This window comes from Camelus ferus, chromosome 16 (assembly GCF_009834535.1).
Source record: "Camelus ferus isolate YT-003-E chromosome 16, BCGSAC_Cfer_1.0, whole genome shotgun sequence".
Taxonomy (NCBI): domain Eukaryota; kingdom Metazoa; phylum Chordata; class Mammalia; order Artiodactyla; family Camelidae; genus Camelus; species Camelus ferus.
The window spans coordinates 37646312-37666933 of record NC_045711.1 but is presented as its reverse complement, the minus strand read 5'-3'; the positions used below and the strand labels follow the sequence as shown (position 1 = coordinate 37666933).

The following is a 20622-nucleotide window of genomic DNA, read 5'->3' as shown; positions in this document are numbered from 1 at the left end:
CAAATCAGGCCCATGGGTGGGAAGCCCAGGCCTAAGGGCTCCTGAGCCCTTATCTCCCTCCGTAGGTGGAAAGACCCGCCCAGAATCTTAAACATCATCCAGCTTAGCCTCATCCTGTTCCGATGGGGAAGCTGAGGGCATGTGAGGCGTAGTGACTCACGCAGACTTGCACATGTAACCAAGGTCATGGGCATACGCTTAAAGGAAACCCTGAAATTCCCTGGGACCAGTTCCAGGGCCTCGGGCGGTTGTGTCTGCCATTCTCACTCCACAGCCTGTGCTTGTACCCGCTGTGCTAGGTCCGTCCCTCCACCGTGTCTGTCTTACTGTTGTGTCCTCAGTGCCGAAGACAGACGCTTGACGAATATCAACTGCTGAATGTGTGCATGAAGGTGCCATGGTTTTTATGTCTCAGGAACTGGCTCCTCATGGACCTGTCCCCTGGAGAAGGTACCGTAGACATCGATCCCGCAGCAGATGTTCAGAGAGCAGCCAGCCTGTCAGGCACAGGGCAGGTGCCAAGTGTAAGAGGATGAGCGGGAAGAGAGAAGCAGTAGGGCTCACTCTCAGAAAGCGACAGGAGCAGTGGGCTATTCTCCACTCTGGCAAGAGGCAAGCCCTGCCACATACGATCCTGCAGGCAGCAGGGGTAGGGCACACCAGCACACGGGAGGGCCCAGCCACTGAGATGGGTTGGTGGCAGAACTCCAGTCTGCAGGAGGAGCAGGCGGGACCCTCATCCTCACACTGGGCAGGTGACCAATGCAGGAACTCAGGCCAAGGATCAAGTCAGAAGCCCTGAGTATTAGTTAGGATTAAGTTGGGTTGAGAAGAATGTAAAACCTTAAATATCATTGTCTCAGACAGGGTAGGAGTTCATATTAAGAAACCCCGAACGAGGGAGTCAGTCCTCCACCAACAGCATGCTCCATGGTGCAAAGGAAATAACAGAGATGACCCAGGCTCCCCTGTCTCATTGCTCTTCTGTTTTCAGTCATGACTTTGATCCCTGGCATAAAATGGCTGCTGGAACTCAGCCTTTCCATGCCATATTCCAGGTAGCAAGAACAAGTAGGGGAAGAAGAAGAGCACTCTCCTTTTTCAGGGCAATTCCCAGAATTGTGCAGAATATGTCACTTACATTCTATTGGCCCAATCTGAGTCACGTAATTAGACCTAGCTCCAAATGACAATGGGAAATACAATCTTCGTTTCATACATCCATGGGTCCAGCTAAAAACCAGAGAGTCTGTAAGTGAAGATCAGAAGCCATGTGTCCAGTGACTCAAATTATGATACAGGACAGAAGTCAGCAGGGGCCTCACAGCTTGGGCCCAGGTGCTGGGCTGTAGCTGTTTCCATCCCTGCTGCCCTAGGCCCCAGGGCGTGGGCAGGATGGCGTTCTGTGAGTCCAATTGTGGGGAGGGAGGAGGTGTAGAGCCAATAGGGCCTGACTGTCCGTGTATACCTCCTGCTGCGGCAACAGTGGGCCTTTCCCAGCTCAGCATAGCATCAGCCCTGCCTGTTGTCAAGGACAGGCACAGACTCAAAGGCCAACAACTGCTCAGTGCTGTAAGAAGCATCTTCAAGATGATGAGTCCAGGGCCACAGACTGCCTTTTCCCAGGAGACAGTGATGTGGCTGAAGACAACTGCCTTTTTTTCTTTATTTAAAAAAGAAAATTAAAAAAAAATTACTATAAAATAACATGCACATAGAAAAGCACCCAAGTCCACAGCACCCAGACCGGGAAGGAGAACATTATCACAACCGCCAAGGGCCCCATGTGTCCCCTTCCAGCTACTACCCACTGGCCCTCCTCCCAGCTCCACCCTTTCCACCCCACCCCCTCCAATGTCCACCCCCACTCCCAGCATTTAAAAATCTTTCTAGCTGATCCCACAGTTAATGTTGAGAATCATTGCTTTTATAAGAATGGTTATCTAACTTTGCTGCACAGTCCACCGTGATAGAAGAGGGAACAGAGACAGCTAGGAGGCAGTGTGGTACAGTGGAGAAAATTAGGGGCCAGACAAGCCTGCCAGTTATTGGCTGTGTGACCTTGACTGAGTCCCTTCACCTTCCTGAGCCTCACCTGTGAACTGGGAATATCGTCACATGATTGGCAGAGTTGAAGTGGAGACGTAGAGGGTGTAAGCCCAGGCACATGTAGGGTCGATAAATGGCAGCTACAACTGTCATTTTTATTAAAGGGGAGCAGCCCCGGGAAGACTGGAAAGCCCTTCTTTCTTCATGCAGATGGGCCCCAACCTGAGGATGGTGAGCACAGGCTATGTTGATAGAGGGTCAACAGGCTGTGCTGATGAGAAGCCAGGGCCTTTCTAGGGAGCACAGGAAAATTCCACGGGCAGCAGAGATTCCAAGCCAAGGCCAGTGAGAGGTGGCTGCCGGCTGGCACAGCTTCAGCAGCACCGGGGACCAGCAACTGGGGATGAACTTGGGCAAGCCCAGTTTTGGCAAAGCCAATCCCTCTCCTTCAGCCAGAAGAGCAAGAGGCTGGCTACAGACTCTGACTCTGAGAGCTGCTTGTTGAGGAAGAAGCGACCTTTGTCAAGCACCTACTATGTGCCAGAGGCTGCACATTCGTGCCTTCAATCCCGAGAGGTGGGCAAACTCATCCCATTTAACCCTTGAGGAGCCTGACGCTTAGAGGCAGCAACTCGTGCCTGACTCATAGAGCACTGGTGTCACCAAGAGGCTGGGACCCGCCTCCCCACTGGTCTGCAGTGCCAGCACCCCTACAGGTGTGCTGTGTACACAAGTGACCTGCAGACTCCTTATTTGATTAGATGCTCATTCCTGTATTTTTCCCCAAAACGAAAAGTGTATGACTTCTTAAGCTGATGACTTTCTTTTCTTGTACTTATTACAAGATAGACTGTTCACTTTAGAACACACAGAAAATGCAGATAATCAAAAGAAAAGTATCAAAATCTCTCATAGCCCCATCCTACAGAGAGGAGCACGTCAGTGTTTTGGCATCTGTTGTTTGTATACGTGAGTGTGTGTGTGTGCGTGTGTGTGTGTGTGTGTGTGTAGACATTTACCCAAAAGAGTCATATAGTACACTCTGTTAGATAATTGCTTTTTTTTTTGACAGTTTGTTGCTTTTTTAATTTTTTTAACTTTTCTTACAAAAATTTAGATGTTTACCAATACAGTCTTATTTTGGTTTTGTTTTTAATGCTTTTTGTCAGTGTTTTTCTTCCATTTTAAGGTCTCAAACAGCAGACACTGAACAGCAGTCCCTCATTGCTGGCAAAGGTCAGTCCCCAAGGTGCTACTCAGGGCTCAGCAACGGGACAGGGCACCATGGCCCTGGGTCAGAGGTGGATAATCTGCTTTTCTTCACTTAATAATACAGTTGACCCTTGAACAAAACAGGTTTGAACTGTGCAGATCCATGTATGTAAGATTTTTTTTCAGTATAAGGCAGGTTCCATATTCACAGATATGGAGGGTGACTATGGGACTTAAGCATCCAGGGATTTTGGTATCTGTGGCGGGTCCTGGAACCAATTCTCTGCGGATACTGAGGGATGACTGTATATAGTGGATGTATTTCTGTGTCATTGAATAATCTTCTACAACAGCGGCTCTGAGTTAGAACTCTCCAGGAAAGCTTAACAAATATTATTGTGTGGGTTCCACCCCCAGGCAGATTTAATGGTTTGGGATGGGTTGGTCTATGGGAATTTTAAGACTCCCCAGGTGGTTCCAATGTGTAGTAAGCTGGACAGCCCTCGTACCACAGCATCATTTTCCCATAGTGGCCTTGCATTCTCTTTGCTGAAAGGATGCACTGTGATTTGACCAATCCCTTATCCTTGGACACTCAGTTTGGTTCCAATTTTCATCTTCATAAATCAGGAGTTAGCAAATTTTTTCTGTAAAGGACCAAATAGTATATTTTAGCCTTTATGGATTATAAGGTCTCTATTTAACCCTGCCATTGTAGCACAAAAGCAACCACAGACAGTGCATACATGAATGAGCATGGCTGTGTTCCAATAAAACTTTATTGGCAAAAACACGTGGTGGCCAAATTTAGCCAGTGTGCTATAAGCAGCACTGTAGTGAGTCTCCCCGAAGCTCAACCTTCTCGTATGAAATGATTATTTTCTTGGCATAGTGACTTTCATGTATAATATATAGAAATGTTAATTATATTTATCATTCTGTACATTACATCCTTAGTACTTACTTGTCTTGTAACTGGAAGTTTGTACCTTTCACTACCTTCATCCAACTGACTGGGACAGTTAGGAGGAGGTCAGGGTCATGTCTCTGCGCCTCCCCCGCAGGCCCTGTCCTCTGTGGACGCCCCCTCCCCACCCTCCCTCCATGGTGATGCCCCAGTGGGGCCTCAGGGAGGCAGGAGGCTGAGACCCAGGGACACAGGGTCGGGAGCTGACCGGCCATGGAGACAGCCTGCTTGGTTCCCCTTCTTCCTGATGTTTGGGTCTAAGGGCCAATCCACACAGAAAGACCATGTCCCAGAGGCTTTACTTTAGTCTTTTATTTGGCACAAAGGAGAAAGGGGTCTGATGCCAGTTTAATCTTTTGGGGGTGCAGAGCTCTACCCACCCCCTCTCACCCTCAGCCCTCAATGACCCCCTCTTCTCTTTGTAGGGGGGAAAGGACAGGTGGAGGAGGAATGTGACAGGTGAAGGGACCAGGACAGGTGAGGTAGGGCTGCCCTCCTGAAACCACCCCCTTCCTTAGGAACCAGCCAGAGCCAAGGGAGGAAAGCATGCTCCTGGGGAGCTGAGGACAGAGGACTGGGGGCTGGAGGGGGGGTGGGGATGGTGGGGGAAAGTACAGGTAAAGGGGGAGTTTGAGGAAATTAAGAAATAATGAGCTTGGCCCTGCTCAGTGTCTGCTGCCATGGAGGGAAGGTCTGGGTGAGGGGCCGGCGATGACCCCAGCCAACCCACAGACTCCATCCAACTCCAGACTGACCTTGGAATTCCAAAACTTTCAAGGAAGGGGTTTGGGGTTGAAAGAGAAAAACCAAATAGAGGTCTGTGCTGTGATTTTACTCTTGGGCAGTGGGAAGACCAGAGCTGTTCCCTCTGGCCACTTTTCAGAGTCTTCCAGATCTCATCCTAGCAGGGGAGAGGGTGACTGTCCCCACAGACATGAGCTTTTGCCTTGGGGTCCAGGCCTCTGGCCTTCAGAGCTCCTCATGGACGCACTCCCCATCTTCATCTGACTTCAGCTTGAGCTCTTTCCCGTGATCTTGCCGTCCTTGTTGCAGTCCTGATTCTGGAAAATGTCTCCTATGGTTTTCTCAGGGTCCTGGCCAGGCAGGAGGCATCCTTTGCCTTCACTGACTTTAGCCTTGATGAAGGTGGAGAACGGCCAGAGAGCCAAGGAAGGGGAGACTGAGCAAGCGCCTGGCCTGAGCAGCTGCAGGTGGCCTTGGCAGGGGCTCCTGGGCGGAGGCCAGTCAGTAAGGACTGAGGAGAGATGACGGCACTGAGTCCTGAGTGGGGCCAGGGCAGAGGGCATGCAAAGGGGACAGACAGCCATAGGGGGAACAGGCCACATGTGCCAGAGGACAAGGGACTTAAGGTGCAGTGACCCACAAAGGGCAGGAATATGGGTGCAGACAGGATGGTGGACATGCATTGCATTCTTGCTAGATGCCACAGTGCAAGGTGGCTTCCACTGTGTGACAGTGTGGGAAGGGTTATTTAAGGACTGAACTCCTCACTCACCTCCTCCAGGGGGACCTCGCCATCCTTGTTGAGGTCCAGGTCTTCAAACAAGTTGGCAGGAGGGTCCTCATGCCACACAAACAGGTAGCCTGTAGGCAGCCCATCCTCCTGGGACACCAGCTTCACCTCAAACAGCAGCACCGCACTGCCAGGGACCCCCTGAGCTGGAGGGAGGATGAGGAAGAGAAAAGGGAAGGGTTTGGGCCTGGGTCTGCGGTCTGCCCAGGGTGCTCTCCCACTCATAGGCTTCAATTTCCCCACCTTGGGGACTAGAGAGTAGGGCATGGGATGTTTACAGAACCATCTGGAAGGCCTGCCTCACTCCTCCCACCAGCCATCAAGGCTGCAAGTGGGCAGGGACAAAGCCATCAGACCAGTCTCTGCCCCTCATCTCCGCTCTCTCCGTGTGCTAGGGGTGGGAGGACCAGGATTTGCCACCTTTCCCCCACACACGTGCCCTGTGGGCCCATGTCCAGGCCTCGGATCACATTGTTGGCCCCCAAAGTTGCCTCCTGAGGGGCCCTGTAGTCATGGCTGTGGGGAGAGCAGATTTCCAGGTCAGTTCCCAACCTCATCCCCTGCCTGTTCACCTCCCATCATCCCGGGCACGCCCCCTTCCCGAGTCTCTCCTGGTGCCACCCCAGGGCAGGGTGCAGGGACCCAGCGGCTCAGAGGTAGGATCCCCTTCTCTTGCCACTGCCCTGAAGTGTGGCCTGGGGGCTCACATCTCTCCCTGCTCCAGTTCCATCCAGAGAATGCAACTAGCAGCTCCCCCTACTGCTTACTTCACCCTCCCTTTGCTCACGGAGTTGAGAATTTTATCTCCTTGTGCTCCCCCCACTCGCTTAGATGGGAACTTATGGAGAAAGTAAGAGTTGGAGGTCTGTTAGGAGGACTCCCCAAGCCCAGGCCCACCCACCTGCCCAGCCCTTGCCCTGCCTTGGATCCACGAGGAGAAGAGCCTGGTGCCATCCAGCAGAGAGCAGTTATAGTGGTAGTGGACAAAGTCCCCAGGCTTGGCCGTCTCGTTGCAGGTCTCGGCGGGCTGGGACAGTGTCTTGATTTCCACTGGATCCGCAGGGTTGTGGAAGTCGATGATGTGGACATCAAACATCAGCCCAGCGGAGCCAGGGATCTTGTCTAGTGGGCCTCAGGCCTCCACAGAGGCCCCAGACCTTCCCTGCCAGGGGGTTTAAATGAGGATGGGGTGGGATGTTTGTCTACCTAGTCCCCTCTTCTAATATACTCTGGCGGTGGGGAGGCAGTGGAGGGGAGGGAGAGCATGCCAGTTAGAAAGCCCTTTACATACACCTTGGAACGTCCCAATAATTTACCCTGTTGGGCTATGTGATTAGTCCCATTTTACAAGTGAGCACACTGAGGCTTCCAGCAAAGCTAGGTCTCAAGTCCAGGTGTCTTTGCCTCTAGGGCTATGCTGTTTCTGGTCTCCCGTAACCACCCTCCCTCTCAAACTCAGGGTCGGCTGCCCTTCTCCAGTGTGGAAGGAGGAAGTGGGAGACTGCCCTGGAGAAAAGGATGGAGTCCATGTGGCAGAAGCTGGGGTGGGGGCAGAGCATCAGCTGGAATCCCCCCGTCAAGGGGAGGTCAGGAGGAGCTGAGGTGCTGGCTGGGATCAGGGAACAAGCCTACCAGTCCCGTTCTCCCCATAGGCGAGGTGTGTGTGGGGAGGGTGATCCTCCGGCGCTCCCCCATGCACGAGCCCTGTAACCGCTGGTCCATCCCGGGGATGATGTAACCCTGCCCCACGAAGGTATTGTAGGTGTGGTTGTGGGAGTAGCTGCAATACAAGGTGGGGGGGGCCAGCAAGGGAGTCACAGGGGCCCGCCCTTCCCAGCAGTTCAGAGCTGCCCCCAGCTGCTCCCTGGGGCAACCTCACACCTGCTACTTTCCTCTTGCCTCAGCTTCTCTCGTGTCCTCCCAACTCCCACCGTCCTCCTCAGAACCCCCCTGACCTGGAATCAAAGAGGGTGCCATTGAACAGGGAGCTATTGTAGTGGTAACGCATGAAGTCCCCGGCTACGGCTCTCAGGACGCAGCCAGGTGGCAGCTCCAGTGTCCCCAGCTGGATGGTGTCCTTTGGGTTGTGGACGTCAATCAGTAGGACATGGAAGACCAGGGAGGCCTGCGGGGGGATCACAGTCGCTGGGGAAGGGATAGGCTTGAACTATCCAAGTGGAGGGCAAAACTGGTCTTCCTCCCAACTCAGGAAGGTCTATATGAGAGCCATGCAAAAAGGTGCTAACCCTGCTTTCCCGAGTCCTTCCCCACCCATCAGCAGCCCTGGTTCTTCCCCTGTGAGGCTGGAGCTAAGGCTTCCCCAGGACCACCACTTGCCCATACTGAGCCTTTGTGTGAATCAGAATGAAGCACCCCTGCTTAATGAGATGATCACCAAGTACTAGGTTTCATGCCTACTTGCCTCCTGGGCTAGATGTCCTTGTACAGTACACAGCCTGAGCAACTGTATATGGCAGCCTGCTTCTAGAGAATCCCTGAGCTCCTGGCTGCCCTCACCATAGCCTTTCTCGCCATAGGCCAGGAATGGAAGGATGATCACCTTTCTTCTCTCCTGGACACATGCCCAGCAGCCCCTGGCCCATGCCCTTAATGAGCCATCCAGAGGCCACGTAGGTGTCATAAGTTCTGCCCCTGCTATAGCTGCAAAGAATGAGGTAGAGGTGAGACTGCTGTTGGTGGAAGAAACAGGATGGCCCCAGAATCCCCCCTGCATACCACGGTCCCCAGCACCCCAGGGCTCCCTCCAACCCTTACCTGTTGTCAAAGGCGGTGCCGTTGTAGTGGTAGTGGACACAGTCACTGTCCTGGGCCACGCGGGGGCAATGGGGTGGGCGCAGCTAGGTGCTCACCTGCACGGTGTCCGCCTTTTTCCACACATCCAGCAGGACCATGTCAAAGTAGTGGGTGGCATCAGGGGAATGAGCACTGCTGTGTTTGGTGCAGCCCCTAGAGTTGGGGGGTGGAGTGGAGGTCTGAACATCCTGCTAGGCCATCCGCTCCCCCAGCCCTAGCTCCCCGTCTCCCACCAGAGTCAAGCTAGGATCCCACCTAGGGCCCTGTTATTTCCCTTGCTCCCGCCCCAGGGGCTGAGAGACCAAAACACAGGTCCCAGACCAGCCGCTATTCATACTTGGAAAGTCACTCTCCCTCTCTGAGCTTCATTTTCCAGCCCTAGGGTCTTTGCTTCTGCCCCTTGGTCTCCTGCATCCCCCTACCAGGGCCCCAGCCCTTCTTACCCACGCCGATGCTTCTACAAGTAGCCCAAGTGCGGAGGCACAATGAGGCGTTGCCGCTCATTGACACACATGCCCATGAGGCCTCGGTCCATGCTGGTGATGAGATGTCCCACGCCCACCACAATGGCCACCAAGGTGTGGCGGTCATAGCTGAAGAGGGAGGGGACAGATGGGATACAGTGGCCTCTGGCCATGGTTGCATAGATCCACAGGTGCTCACACACACAGTCTCCCTCCCTATCCACAGGTGTAGATCCACAGGCTCCTCATCCCCTCTGCAAGCCTCCCTCCTCGGTGGGCCACGAGCCCTGCCTTAATAGGATGGGCTGCTACAAAAGGAAGTCCTGGAGGATGGGTGGGAGTTGTCTGCTGCTACTGTCTGCTGACTGCAAAGGGTCGGTATGTGCAGCCACGGGGGAAGAGGAACAGTGATTCAGCACTCACACGATAAGCCAATGAAATGCTTGGTGTTTTGCGTTTATTATCTTACTTAATTCTCTTCCTTGTGAGGTGAGCATTATTGATTTCATTTTTCTTACGAAAAAAATTGAGGCTAGGGAGGCCAAGTGACTTGCCCAAGGTCACACAACTAACGTGTGGTCTGTTGAACTCCAAAGCCCACATATGGGCCGCTGTACCATCAATTCACCAAGGAAAGGAAGGGGAAGCAGAGGAGGCCAGGGATAGGTTTTCTATTTTTAAAACAATGCTCTAATGTCATTCTTTTACATCTAGCTGTCGTTTTCCCAGCACCACTTCTATTTTTTATTTTGCTTTTTCTTGGAGGGGATGTAGGTAACTAGGTTATTTATTTTAATGGAGGTACTGAGGATTGAACCTAGGACCTCATGCATCCTTGTGCATGCTAAGCATGCACTCTACTACTGACCTATATCCTCCCTGCTGGTTTTCAATTTTGAAAAGGACTATTCTAAAATTGCCATGGCTTTTATCTGTTTTTAGTTGCAGTTTTCATAAGTTAGCAAAGGATGGGAGATTGTTATTTTGATAGAAGAGGCTGTGGGTTGTGGACGTTTTCCAAGTTCAGCACTGCGTGAACTGGGCCCACCCTTGATCCAAGAGTTCCCAGCAGGGAGGTCATTCCCCAACTCCCGACCCCTCCCCCACACCTTGGTGGCCACGGGCTCAGAGTGGTACTCCTGGCTACTTCCTATACTTTATTTTGCCCATTGATCTGGTTGTATGTCTGATCTGCTTCCTTTACAGTGCTGTTGTGAGAACCTGACCATGGCACAAAGTTTCTACCAGTTAAACGCTACCAGGGTTCTTCCTGAGTCAAGACTGCCAGGGACTGGGTAAAGTTCACTTTCATTCATCATCTTGTTTGAGTCCTCCTATCAGCCTTGGGAATTAGGGACTCAGTTTTTCAGATTTGTTTTTAACCACCTTTTTTTCAGATGAGGAAAGTAAAGCTTAAAGAGGTAAAATTCTTTGTCCATGATCACAGCCTGGATTTGAACTCAGGGTCTTGGTCTCAGGAGTTTGTGTTCTTTCCCAATATACTGCCTGGCTCCAAATCCACTGTCACTAATTTCTGTAGGCTGAGCTGTGTGTTTTGGGGAAGTGTCTAAGAGGGACCGACTTCTTGGGGTATGGTGTGAAGGCTTTTGTCTACGACCGGGACCCAAAGTTCAACTGAAGCTGGTGTGCAGCCCTGCCCTGCCTCATCCAAGAAAAGCTGACTTGCCAGAGCAGACTGAAGGCCTGGATCAGACCAGAAGCTGGTCTCTCAAATCCCAAGGCTGGCAAGATGGGCAGCAGCACAGGCCTGGCAGAGCTAAGATGGAGGGAGGTGGGGCTGCGGGGGCACCCAGAGAGGGAGGCATGAAAACTCTCTGAGAAGCCCAGGGTGGCATGTGTGACCATGTGACACACAGACAGGATCCCTACACCAGGCTATGCCCTATGCTCCTGGAACTCTCCTGCTCTTATCTTGCCCACCTGCTTTACCTCATGCGCTGCTCAAAACCCCTATCCCCTCCAAAAAAATGTCCTACTTACTCCCTCTTCTCTAAAGGCAAAGGCACTGAAACCTGGGGCTGGAGCCAGAAAGGGAGTCAAGGTGGATGGAAAGGTGGAAAGTCTTGAGACCACTGTCAAATTCACACACAGCAGCCCTTCCCCCCACTATGAACTGGAAACCAACCCTCTTGTGTCTTTAAGTAAAGCACTGGTAAGTAAATAGAGCAGTTAACCTTGATTATCACGCACTTTGTGGGACATAGGAAGCTTGTGTGAAAGAAATTGGGGTCCTTTGACAGGCGAAGGCTTGCGACTGAGGGCAGGCGTGTCTTTGGGGAGATGGCTGTCTAGGAGTCCCCCCTCCCAGCCTGCAGTGTTTGGGGTTAGGGGATCACAGTTTTAGTACTGGGACACAGACACAGCTTGAGAGCGGCAACAAGGGAACCCCATGACTAAGAGAGCCTGGCCACCAGCTCAGGGAAGGGAAATGGTGAGTCTGGGGGCACCCAACCATTACCTCGAGTCAAACTTCTTGCCATCCTCGAAAGTGCCGTTGTAGTGGTAGCAGACAAAATACCCCATCTGCACCTCCTGGGGACAGGCCCTGGGGATGTGGTACCTCTGGATAACCACTTCTTCCAGGAGGGCGCCGGCCAGACTGGCGCGGCCCAGCCCCCTCCTCACGGCCTGCACCAGTAGTAGCAGCAGCAGCAGCAGCAGCGGCGGCGGCGGCGACAGTAGGGGGAGCCGGCGGAGGGTGTGGCTGGGGGGCCCCCGCGCGGAGCATGCTGCCTGGAGCTTGGGAAGGCCTGCGGTGAGGGCGAAGCGAGAGAGTCGCTGCCGCCAGACTCCTTTCCCCTCTCCTCCTCCCAGAGCTGACTCCCCCTCTTCCTGTCCTCCATCCCCACCCCTGCACTGGCTGGTCCACGTGGAATGGGGGCTGGGGAGACTGAGCTGGCGGGGCAGGGGAGGCGGAGTGGAATAGCGGGACGAGGCCAGGCTGATAGTGATAGAGTCGGAGGAAAGAATCACAAAGAACTCCAGGTTTACCCTCACCCTTACCCCAGGGGGCCTGAGAGACCTGGGGCCTGGAGAGGGAGGGAAGTTCAGGAAAGTTGAGAAGTCGGAGCTGACTTTAGGGGGAAAAAATTCGGTCTTTTTTTTTTTTTTTTCCTGGAGCTCCTGGGTCCTAAAGCCGAACCGACGCATCTCTTCTTTGGCTGGCCATCCCAGATCTAAGCCTCTCCAGGTGGCTGGTGAAGCTCCAGAATCAGAGGGGTAACTCAGTGCTCCCTCCCACCCCTTCTGTCCCAGGAACGGCCTCTCCAGGGACAAGTTGCTTTGTCCTGCAAAAGTGGACTGCCAGAGGACTTTCTGACGTGGGGATGAAGACTGAGTGGGAAGTGGCGGGAGCGGAGGGTGTGCAGGGTAAAACCAGGAGTGTGCCTCCTTGTCGCGGGCTGGGGTACACTTGGAGTGACCTCTTCAGGGCTGAGGGTGGACCGTGCGCAGAAAGACCGCTGTGGTGGAAGGAAGACCAGGTTCCGGGGCTTGGGCAAAGTAGAGGGAGGTGGGACTTCCCTCAGTTCCTTGGTCTTAAGGTGGGGGGGTGTTGTCTTTGTGTGGGAGGGGCTTTCTGGGCTCCCCATCCCGGCGGCAAGCCTTCCCGCACCCACTCACCATCTGCCAAGAGGAAGACCCGCAAGGGCACGAGGTCACCGTTGGGCTTTCTGAAAAGAAAGGAGACGCAGCTCTCAGCCCCTCGGGGACCCTGACCCAAGCCACCACCCCTTGTTGCTGACCCCAGTGCCCGGCGCTAAGACCCAGCGGGCGCGCCAGCGGGGCCCCGGTCCCTGAGTCGGCCCGCCCGGCGGGGACGCCAGCTGGGCGGGGAGAGCCAGCTGGCGCGGAGGGGGCAGTGGAGGGGGCATGGCTCGGGCTGCGTGGGGGCTGCTGTGGCTGCTGCTGGGCAGCGCCGGGGCGCAGTACGAGAAGTACAGCTTCCGGGGCTTCCCGCCCGAGGACCTGATGCCCCTGGCCGCGGCCTACGGGCACGCGCTGGAGCAGTATGAGGGCGAGAGCTGGCGCGAGAGCGCTCGCTACCTCGAGGCGGCGCTCCGGCTGCACCGGCTGCTGCGGGACAGCGAGGCCTTCTGCCACGCCAACTGCAGCGGCTCCGCGCCGTCCGCTGCCGCGCCCCCGGGGCCCGCGCCCCCTGGCCCCGACGGCGGCGGCGGCGATGAGTGGGCCCAGGAGCTGCGGCTCTTCGGCCACGTCCTGGAGCGCGCCGCCTGCCTGCGGCGCTGCAAGCGTTCTCTGCCCGCCTTCCAGGTGCCCTACCCGCCGCGCCAGCTGCTGCGCGACTTCCAGAGCCGCCTGCCCTACCAGTACCTGCACTACGCACAGTTCAAGGTGAGCGCCCAGCCGGCGCCAGCCGCCCGCTCGGGTCGGGAGGAGCGCGGCTCTCACCCAGCACCCCGACCGCCCAGCCCTCCCGCGCGCTCGGGGCCGCGGGCTCTGGTCCTGCTGACTGGCTCTGTTCCCACCCTGCAGGCTAACCGGCTGGAGAAGGCGGTGGCCGCAGCCTACACCTTCCTCCAGAGAAACCCGAAGCATGAGCTCACCACCAAGTATCTCAACTACTACCGGGGGCTGCTGGACGCCGCGGAGGAGCCCCTCACGGACTTAGAGGCCCAGCCCTACGAGGTGGGGTGCCAGTGTAGGACCGGCCCTGACACTCCTTCCTGAGTACCGCCCCCACCCCCACCCCCACCCCGCCATCAGGCCTGTAGAGGAGGGGAGGTGTTGGGGTACCTCTGACCCCCTGCCACATCGTTCCCTCCCCCAGGCCGTCTTCCTGCGGGCTGTGAAGCTCTACAACAGCGGGGATTTCCGCAGCAGCACGGAGGACATGGAGCGGGCCCTGGCCGAGTACCTGGCCATCTTTGCCCGGTGTCTGGCTGGCTGTGAGGGGGCCCATGAGCAAGTGGACTTCAAGGACTTCTATCCAGCCATAGCAGGTATCCCCTCACCCAGACTCCTGTGGGCATCCCTCTCACCCACAGGCCCTGCTTCCCAGAATTCCTAAGTTCCCTTAACACAAATTTTCATTCCATACACATTTATGGAGCCCCTACTAAGTGCTTGGAAGGTGGATCGGAAAAAGATGTTATCGTAGCCGGCCAGCAGAGCCTTTAGAGGCTAACAGGTCACTTGCCACTGGGCGCAGAGGGCTACAGTGGGGAGTGTCCAAAGTGCTGGGCATCGGTGCAGAGAGGATGTGATATCCCAAAAGGGTCTGGGGAGGTTGGGGTCACAGGCCTTCTAGGCAGAGGGCAATGCAGGTGCCAAGGTGCTGAGGTGGGAAATAGCCCAGCAGGTGTGTGCAGAAAGCAGTTTGTGGCCAGAAATCACACCTGGGGATTCTGAAAGACAGAGTCCCTCGGCAAGGGCAGAAAGGACTGTCCTGAGGTTCTCTCACTGGGCTTCAGTCCTACTTCCAAACCTCACCTGCCATTCCCCCAGAATGCCCTGGCTCCCTCTGGCTTGGGGGTGGCAGGTGAGCTGTGGGGGTGGTGAGTCAGCCTAGCCCAAAGCAGTCTTCCTCAGCATCACTTGTAACTTTACACACATCATCTCATGCAATCAGGAGGCAGAGCTGGGATTGGAAGTCATCTCTGTCATCCTTATCATTGGATGTGGATGGAGCTGGTCAGCACACCAGCTCCTCACTGCTGCTACCCAACCCCACCAGATCTCTTTGCAGAATCCCTGCAGTGCAAGGTGGACTGTGAGGCCAACTTGACCCCCAATGTGGGCGGCTACTTTGTGGAAAAGTTCGTGGCCACCATGTATCACTACCTCCAGTTTGCCTACTACAAATGTGAGCCTCCTGGCGGCTTGGGGTGAGGGAAAGCACTGTGTGGGGAGTCATGCAGAGTCATGGGGCATTGTCCCTCAGAACTGAGGACCCAGGGTGATGGAAGGGAAGTCTAGAGGTGGGGGGGGGGCAAGTGAAAGGCTGCGGGGAGGGAACAGAGAGAAGCCCCAGGGAAGAATTCCAGGGCTTCTTGGGTAAGTGACTAAATAGCCAACAATTGCATAGTGCTTGACAGCCCTGCGACATCTGTTTACCTCACTTGATCCTCTCACAAACTGCCAATAGCTGACATTACTGGGCCCATTTTTCAGGTGAGGAAACTGAGGCTCATAGAGGGCAAGGGGCCATTAGTCACATGGCCAATAAAAAGTAACACCAGAACTCAAGTTTCTCCTCACTTGAGGGAGATTCTGGCATCAGCTGGGGCTCAGATGGACAATTTCCAGGGTCTCTGCAATGCAGAGATGCCCAGATTCAGACAGAAGCTGGAGTTGGAGTGGAGGAGCTGAAGACCAAGAGGCCAGGAGACCCTTTTTGGGTCCAGTTGGCTAAGAGGTTGAGGGCTGGACCACCAGCCTCTGATTTCCCGGTGCCCTCATCCTCCAGCTGTGTAAGCTGGAGCAGTTGACCTAATCTCTCTGTGCCTCAGATTTCTTGTCTGTAAAATGGGGATAACAATAACAGTGAAACTTAAATGAGCTACACAGGGCATAGGAGAAGTGCCCAATACATTCTAGCTTGCATTATTATTGGATGGGGTGAGAAGCTCAACAGATTCTGGGAGGTGGCTGGGGTGCCAGGGGCACTGGACTAAGTTGGGAGGTAGGGGTGGGTTAGGTGAGGGTTACCCCTGAAGGTGGGGAAGTGCCAGGGCCACTCCTCCCTCCTGTCCTGCCTGCAGTGAACGACGTGCGCCAGGCCGCCCGCAGTGCCGCCAGCTACATGCTCTTCGACCCTGGAGACAGTGTCATGCAGCAGAACCTGGTGTATTACCGCTTCCACAGGGCTCGCTGGGGCCTGGAGGAGGAGGACTTCCAGCCCAGGGAGGTGGGCATCGGGACATGTGATTTGATAAAATAACCTAGCTTCCTCCAAAGGCAGGATGGGAGATGAAAAGAAAGAATATGGTTTGTGGTTGGAGTCCTGGGTTCAAACCCAGCCCCACGAGCTTTGTGGTCCTGGGAACACCGCAGACCTTTCTGAGTCTGTTGCCTCACCTGCAAAATGGGGGTGGTACTGCCTACCTGACCAGCACAGTGCCTGGGAGGTGGGAGGTAAAAAATAACCTGTCTGTTCCTGCCTGCTCCCCTCCCCACCCTCGTATCTTCACTGGCCTTTGCCCTTCTTCCCCAGGGACCTCCTCACCTGGACCAACTGAGGAAACTCCTTGGGAGTCCAGGGCAAGACTGGCAAATATGGTACACATGGTGCCACTTCCGATTTCCTTGTCAGTTGCAGACGGTGCTAATTGATCGAGGCATTCTTTTCCGCTGAGCCTTCGGAATCCTTCTTAACCTTAAGCACCTTAAGCAGCTATGGTTTTTTGATCAGCATGGAAACTGATACCTGTTTCCAGATCCCTGAACTGGAAAAAGGCCAGAGGACCCAGATCCTAGGAGCTCTATCTCCTCCACCATCTAGCAGCAAGGCCCAGCTCACCTCACTTTCTTTCCCTCCGCCCAGGAGGCCATGCTCTACCACAACCAGACAGCTGAGCTGCGGGAGCTGCTGGACTTTGCACACATGTACCTGCAGGCAGATGATGAGGTAAGTGGCCCCCTGCCCTATGGGGCTGGATAGTGATAGAGACCCCTTGGTCCTCTTCCCGGGGCTACTGTGCCAAAGCTCAGCCCCAGCTCCTGGCAATCAGCTGTTGTGAAGCAGAGAGATTTCACCTGTTCCTTACTTACACCTGCCCTTCTCTCCCTGCTCCATGTTCTCATGTCCCCCCTTCTGTCCATGTCTAAATCTTGCTTCTCCTGGACCCAGCTCATGTTGGCACCTCCTCCGGGAAGCCCTTGCTGCCTGTCCTGACTCTGTCTTCTGGGCTTGCAGTGCCTCCCTGCACTGGAGTTACTTGCAGTCCTCATCCATCCCACCCACCCCTTTCTCTGCCCAGTCTCCTAGAGGACTGTTCTCCAGGACAGGGGACCAGGGTATTCCCAGCTCTCCCACAGCACCTGGCACAGAGCTGGGGCTCAGAAAGTGAGTTTGAATGAACCAGTGAGTGGATGAATGAATGAATGAATGAATGCAGGACGCCAAGAAGGAAGGACCACAGTGTGTTATTATGTTGATCCTGAATGAGGGCTTGAGAACCTGAATTCTCTGAGGTGTTGCTGCCCAGAGCGTATTTATCCATTCTGTCCTTTGTTCATGCACCCATGCCCCCCTTATCAAACACAGGGGCCGGTTCTGTGCTGGGAGCAGCCAGGCTTTGGTGCTAGCCAGTCTTGGCTCTACCACTTCCCAGCTAGGCAACCTCCAGGCAAGTCTTAGGTAACCCTCGAACTTCCATTTCTTCATCCGTTGAATGGGGAGAATAATGCCCATCTCACACTGTTGTGCTGAGACTCAAATGAGATCCAGCACATAAAGCACTTAGTATAGAGCTGGCACACAGTAGGTGCTCAAATAACTGTTACTTGTTGCCTGCTGTTTGCCAGACACCATGCTTGGGCCAAGGGTAAATTCACGAAAGGCACAGTGCCTTGCCCCAGCAGCTCACTGATGCATGAATCACTGTGCAATGGGAGAGGCCATCACAGGGCACTGGAGGAGGCCTCTAGACCCAGCCAGGGTCATCAGCAAGGACTGCATCCTGGAGCTGATGCCTGGCATTGGAGGGATAAGCTAACCAAGGTGTTCCTGGCTGGTAAACACCATGAGCAGACAATATTCAAGGACTAGCAGTATTCCCTGGGTATTTATGCTGAAAAGGTGGGCTGTGGAGAGGGCAGTGCTTCCAATAACACCGAATCTGTGCCAGTGGAGCGATTCACACATCAGTTCAGGGAGGGGGCAGTTTGGGAACAGGACTTTGGGAGAAACCCTCAAATTATTCATGTGTGAGATCTTGAGGCTGGGAAGGAGGGACTTTGGGACTGTGATGGGATGGGAGGGCCCCTTGGCCAGGAAGGGGGCCCACCTGGGTTTGTGCCTGCTGTGACCTGGTTTCTCCTAGATGGAGCTGGAGGAGACAGAACCGCCCGTGGAGCCTGAGGAGCCTCCATCTGATGCCGAGTTTGAGGGGGAGGGTGACTATGAGGAGAGCATCTATGCTGACTGGTGGCAGGAGCCGGATGCCAAGGGTGATGAGGCTGAGGCCGGTCAGTGACTTGATCCTGGTGGAGGGGTGGGGATGCAGCCTGGGATGGAGTTTGGAGACAGCAGGATCCATGCCCCAGGCTGGAGAGGCTGTGAAGTAGGTGTAATGGGTGTTGGCACATCTCCTCCAGGGACTTCTAGCCTGTTAGCAACCCCCTTCCCCCTTGGTGGAGGGCGGTGGCATCTTTCCTAGAGCAGGGACCAACTAAGACCTGTTTTTGGGGAGCCTCACTGCTCCCTGCCCCACCTCCCCTGAGGACAGCACCCAGACACCTGTTGGGAATGGGGTGGGGGGCTAATCCCAATGTGCTCTCCTTTCATTTTCAGAGCCAGAGCCTGAACTAGCATGAGAAGAGGGCCCCCCCTGCACCCCTCAAGAACTTGGGAAGCCTGGCCCAGTGACACCACCCTCACCAGCCTGGACAGCAACAAGAACTATTTATTAAACATGTAAAATGGACATAGCTGACCAGGCCCCATCCTGTCCCACCTGGGAGCAGTGCTTCCCATGTAATGGAGGACAGCTCTGACTCCATATTCGATCTGTTCCTTTAGTTTTAACCATTGTGCCCTGCTTTCTAGGCTTTGTCTCGCTAGCTCTGCACGTTTTGTAAAACAATGTTGCCTTTAGCCTGAAATATACAGGAGAGCCTATTCTCAGGGCTCTGACCTTTAAAGATGCTAGCACTTCTGCACCTACATAGAGATGGCAAGTTGCAAAATAGAGAATAACCTTTGTTTTGTTGGAGGTTTACAGGGACACCGTGGCCTGACCCACACGGACAGCTGCAAGAACAAAGAATCCCTGCAGCAAGAAGTTTGCAACAACCAACCACACCCCCTCCCCTATTTTTTTGTGTAAAAGGAGCCTGCATTCTGACTGGAGCAGGGTGGTTCTCCATGACAGTCTGCCATCCTCTCAGTCTGCCAGCTTTCCGAATAAAGTCGCTATTCCTTTCCCCAACACCTCGTCTCTCAATTTATTGGCCTGTCATGCGGCGAGCAGAACGAGTTTGGCCTGGGTAACACCCAGACCCCTCCTACCTGTTTATGGGTCTCTGGACCACAGGATGATGGTGCTGCAGATGCTGACAGCCTGCCCTCCTCCCCATGCCCCCCAACCTAGACAGTCTCTTGAAGGAGAAGAGTCCAGCTCTTCCTAGTTGGGGTCTCAGCCTGAATTGGAGAGACGGCAGAGGGGCAGTTGGCATCAGAAGAGCACTGGGCCAGGAGTCTAGCAGTTCCTGGCACACTGGCAGTGGGTGCTCAATAAACATTTATTTGGAGAATCAGCACTGGGGCCTGGTATCTCCTGGGTGGCGTGCTCAGGGTGCAGGTCCTTCCCTCCCTGCCTCTGCACCCATCTCCTCTCAATAAATGCACAGGCGAGAGAGGGGCCACAATTTGGCCTTTAAACCCTGGGTGTTTGTGAACTGAGGAGCAGCAACCTGAAATTGCAGCCCACCGCCAGGGGGCATGAGGATGCAGTTCTGCCCGATTCCTGGGAAGATGGTGGTTTCAGATTTCTAAGACGGGATGCCCTGTTATTTCCCTAGTTCAGCATCTCTTCCCTCAGGGACTGTGGGGAGGGGTCCGAGAACATTTACTTCCAGTTTTTACTTTCCAAGCATTTACTGACCCAGGTTCCTTCTAGTCAGAGTGAGCATGCCCTGCCCTGCCCTCTCTGCCCATTCTCCCATTCATTCCACAGTAGGGAACCAGGCCCTCTCAGGACCCAGAAGAGCCCCAGGAGACTTCATAGTGGCAGTGGGAATGCCAGACTGTCTTGCCCAATCTTGCACTGCTTCTAGGGAGCAGAGAGTCTGGAGGTGGGGTGAGGGTGATGCCAGGTGGCTACCACCAAGTCCCCCAGCCATGTTCCAAAGTGGGCAGGTGGGGGCAAAAGGAGTCTCTCTAGGGAGGGACCTTTGGCCAAGGCCAGCTAGGTGACAGTTCTGCCCCACTGCCCACTTTTCTGGTCTTCCAGGGATAGGGTGGTAGAGGAACCTTCTCCAACCAGCAGGTGGAGCTGAAGTTGAAGCCCAGTTCTCACCGTCCACACTCCTGCCCAGATGTGCTAGGTAACCTGGTCTGGGTCCTGCCCATCTCTGTGCCCAGGAGGACTCCCTGCCCCACCCCATGCCCTTTCCGGGCCTCTGGTGAAGGAAAGCCACAGTCTGAGTCTGGAGCACGGGCGGGTCAAGGCTGGGGGCATGGGTGATCTCACTCTTCCCTCCCTCCCATAGGTGGGTCTGCAGTGGTGGCGTCTCCACAGAGGTCTCAGGTGCCGGGCGGGACTGCCCGACTCCAGCACTCACGCTGCTGTGTCCTCAGCTTCCCCCAAGCCCCGCCCCTGTTTCTGGGAGGGGCGGGCCCATGGAGGGGCTGGGAGCGGGGACGTGCTAGAGCGTGC

The 20622-nt window shown here is 54.8% G+C and overlaps 2 protein-coding genes across 4 annotated transcripts; one reads left to right on the top strand and one right to left on the bottom strand.

Annotated features, from left to right (window-relative positions):
* Positions 1–4520: 4520 nt before the first annotated feature.
* Positions 4521–12933, bottom strand: LOC102513130 (peptidyl-prolyl cis-trans isomerase FKBP10-like). The gene is given in 12 exon segments (XM_032498605.1): positions 4521–5483; positions 5745–5908; positions 6664–7425; positions 7428–7542; positions 7718–7887; positions 8185–8332; positions 8334–8423; positions 8538–8729; positions 9038–9169; positions 11520–12090; positions 12683–12732; positions 12779–12933. Coding segments are annotated over 10 exon segments (1671 nt in total). The 3' UTR covers positions 4521–5483; positions 5745–5908; positions 6664–7377.
* LOC116656785 (endoplasmic reticulum protein SC65) lies at positions 12628–19173 on the top strand. 3 transcript variants are annotated; one of them, XM_032457433.1, is made up of 8 exons: positions 12641–13414; positions 13556–13708; positions 13851–14022; positions 14757–14885; positions 15784–15929; positions 16566–16649; positions 18067–18211; positions 18537–19173. In XM_032457433.1, exons 1-8 carry the CDS (start codon positions 12932–12934, stop codon positions 18557–18559), a joined length of 1335 nt encoding a protein of 444 aa, XP_032313324.1. In that variant the 5' UTR covers positions 12641–12931; the 3' UTR covers positions 18560–19173. The 3 variants fall into 3 exon arrangements, 2 of the variants coding, with proteins under 2 accessions (XP_032313325.1, XP_032313324.1); XR_004311739.1 differs by lacking the exon at positions 18537–19173 and having other exon boundaries at positions 12628–13414; positions 14757–14907; positions 18067–18203; XM_032457434.1 differs by lacking the exon at positions 14757–14885 and having other exon boundaries at positions 12632–13414.
* The last annotated feature ends 1449 nt before the right edge of the window (positions 19174–20622 follow it).

What these genes read in the sequence shown, in the direction of transcription:
- LOC116656785 (XM_032457433.1), top strand. Translation starts at nt 12,932, where the DNA reads ATGGCTCGGGCTGCGTGGGGGCTGCTGTGGCTGCTGCTGGGCAGCGCC. An exon ending in CTTCTATCCAGCCATAGCAG is followed by an intron (nt 14,023 to 14,756) that starts GTATCCCCTCAC and finishes CAACCCCACCAG; the next exon opens with ATCTCTTTGCAGAATCCCTG. An exon ending in ACCTGCAGGCAGATGATGAG is followed by an intron (nt 16,650 to 18,066) that starts GTAAGTGGCCCC and finishes GGTTTCTCCTAG; the next exon opens with ATGGAGCTGGAGGAGACAGA.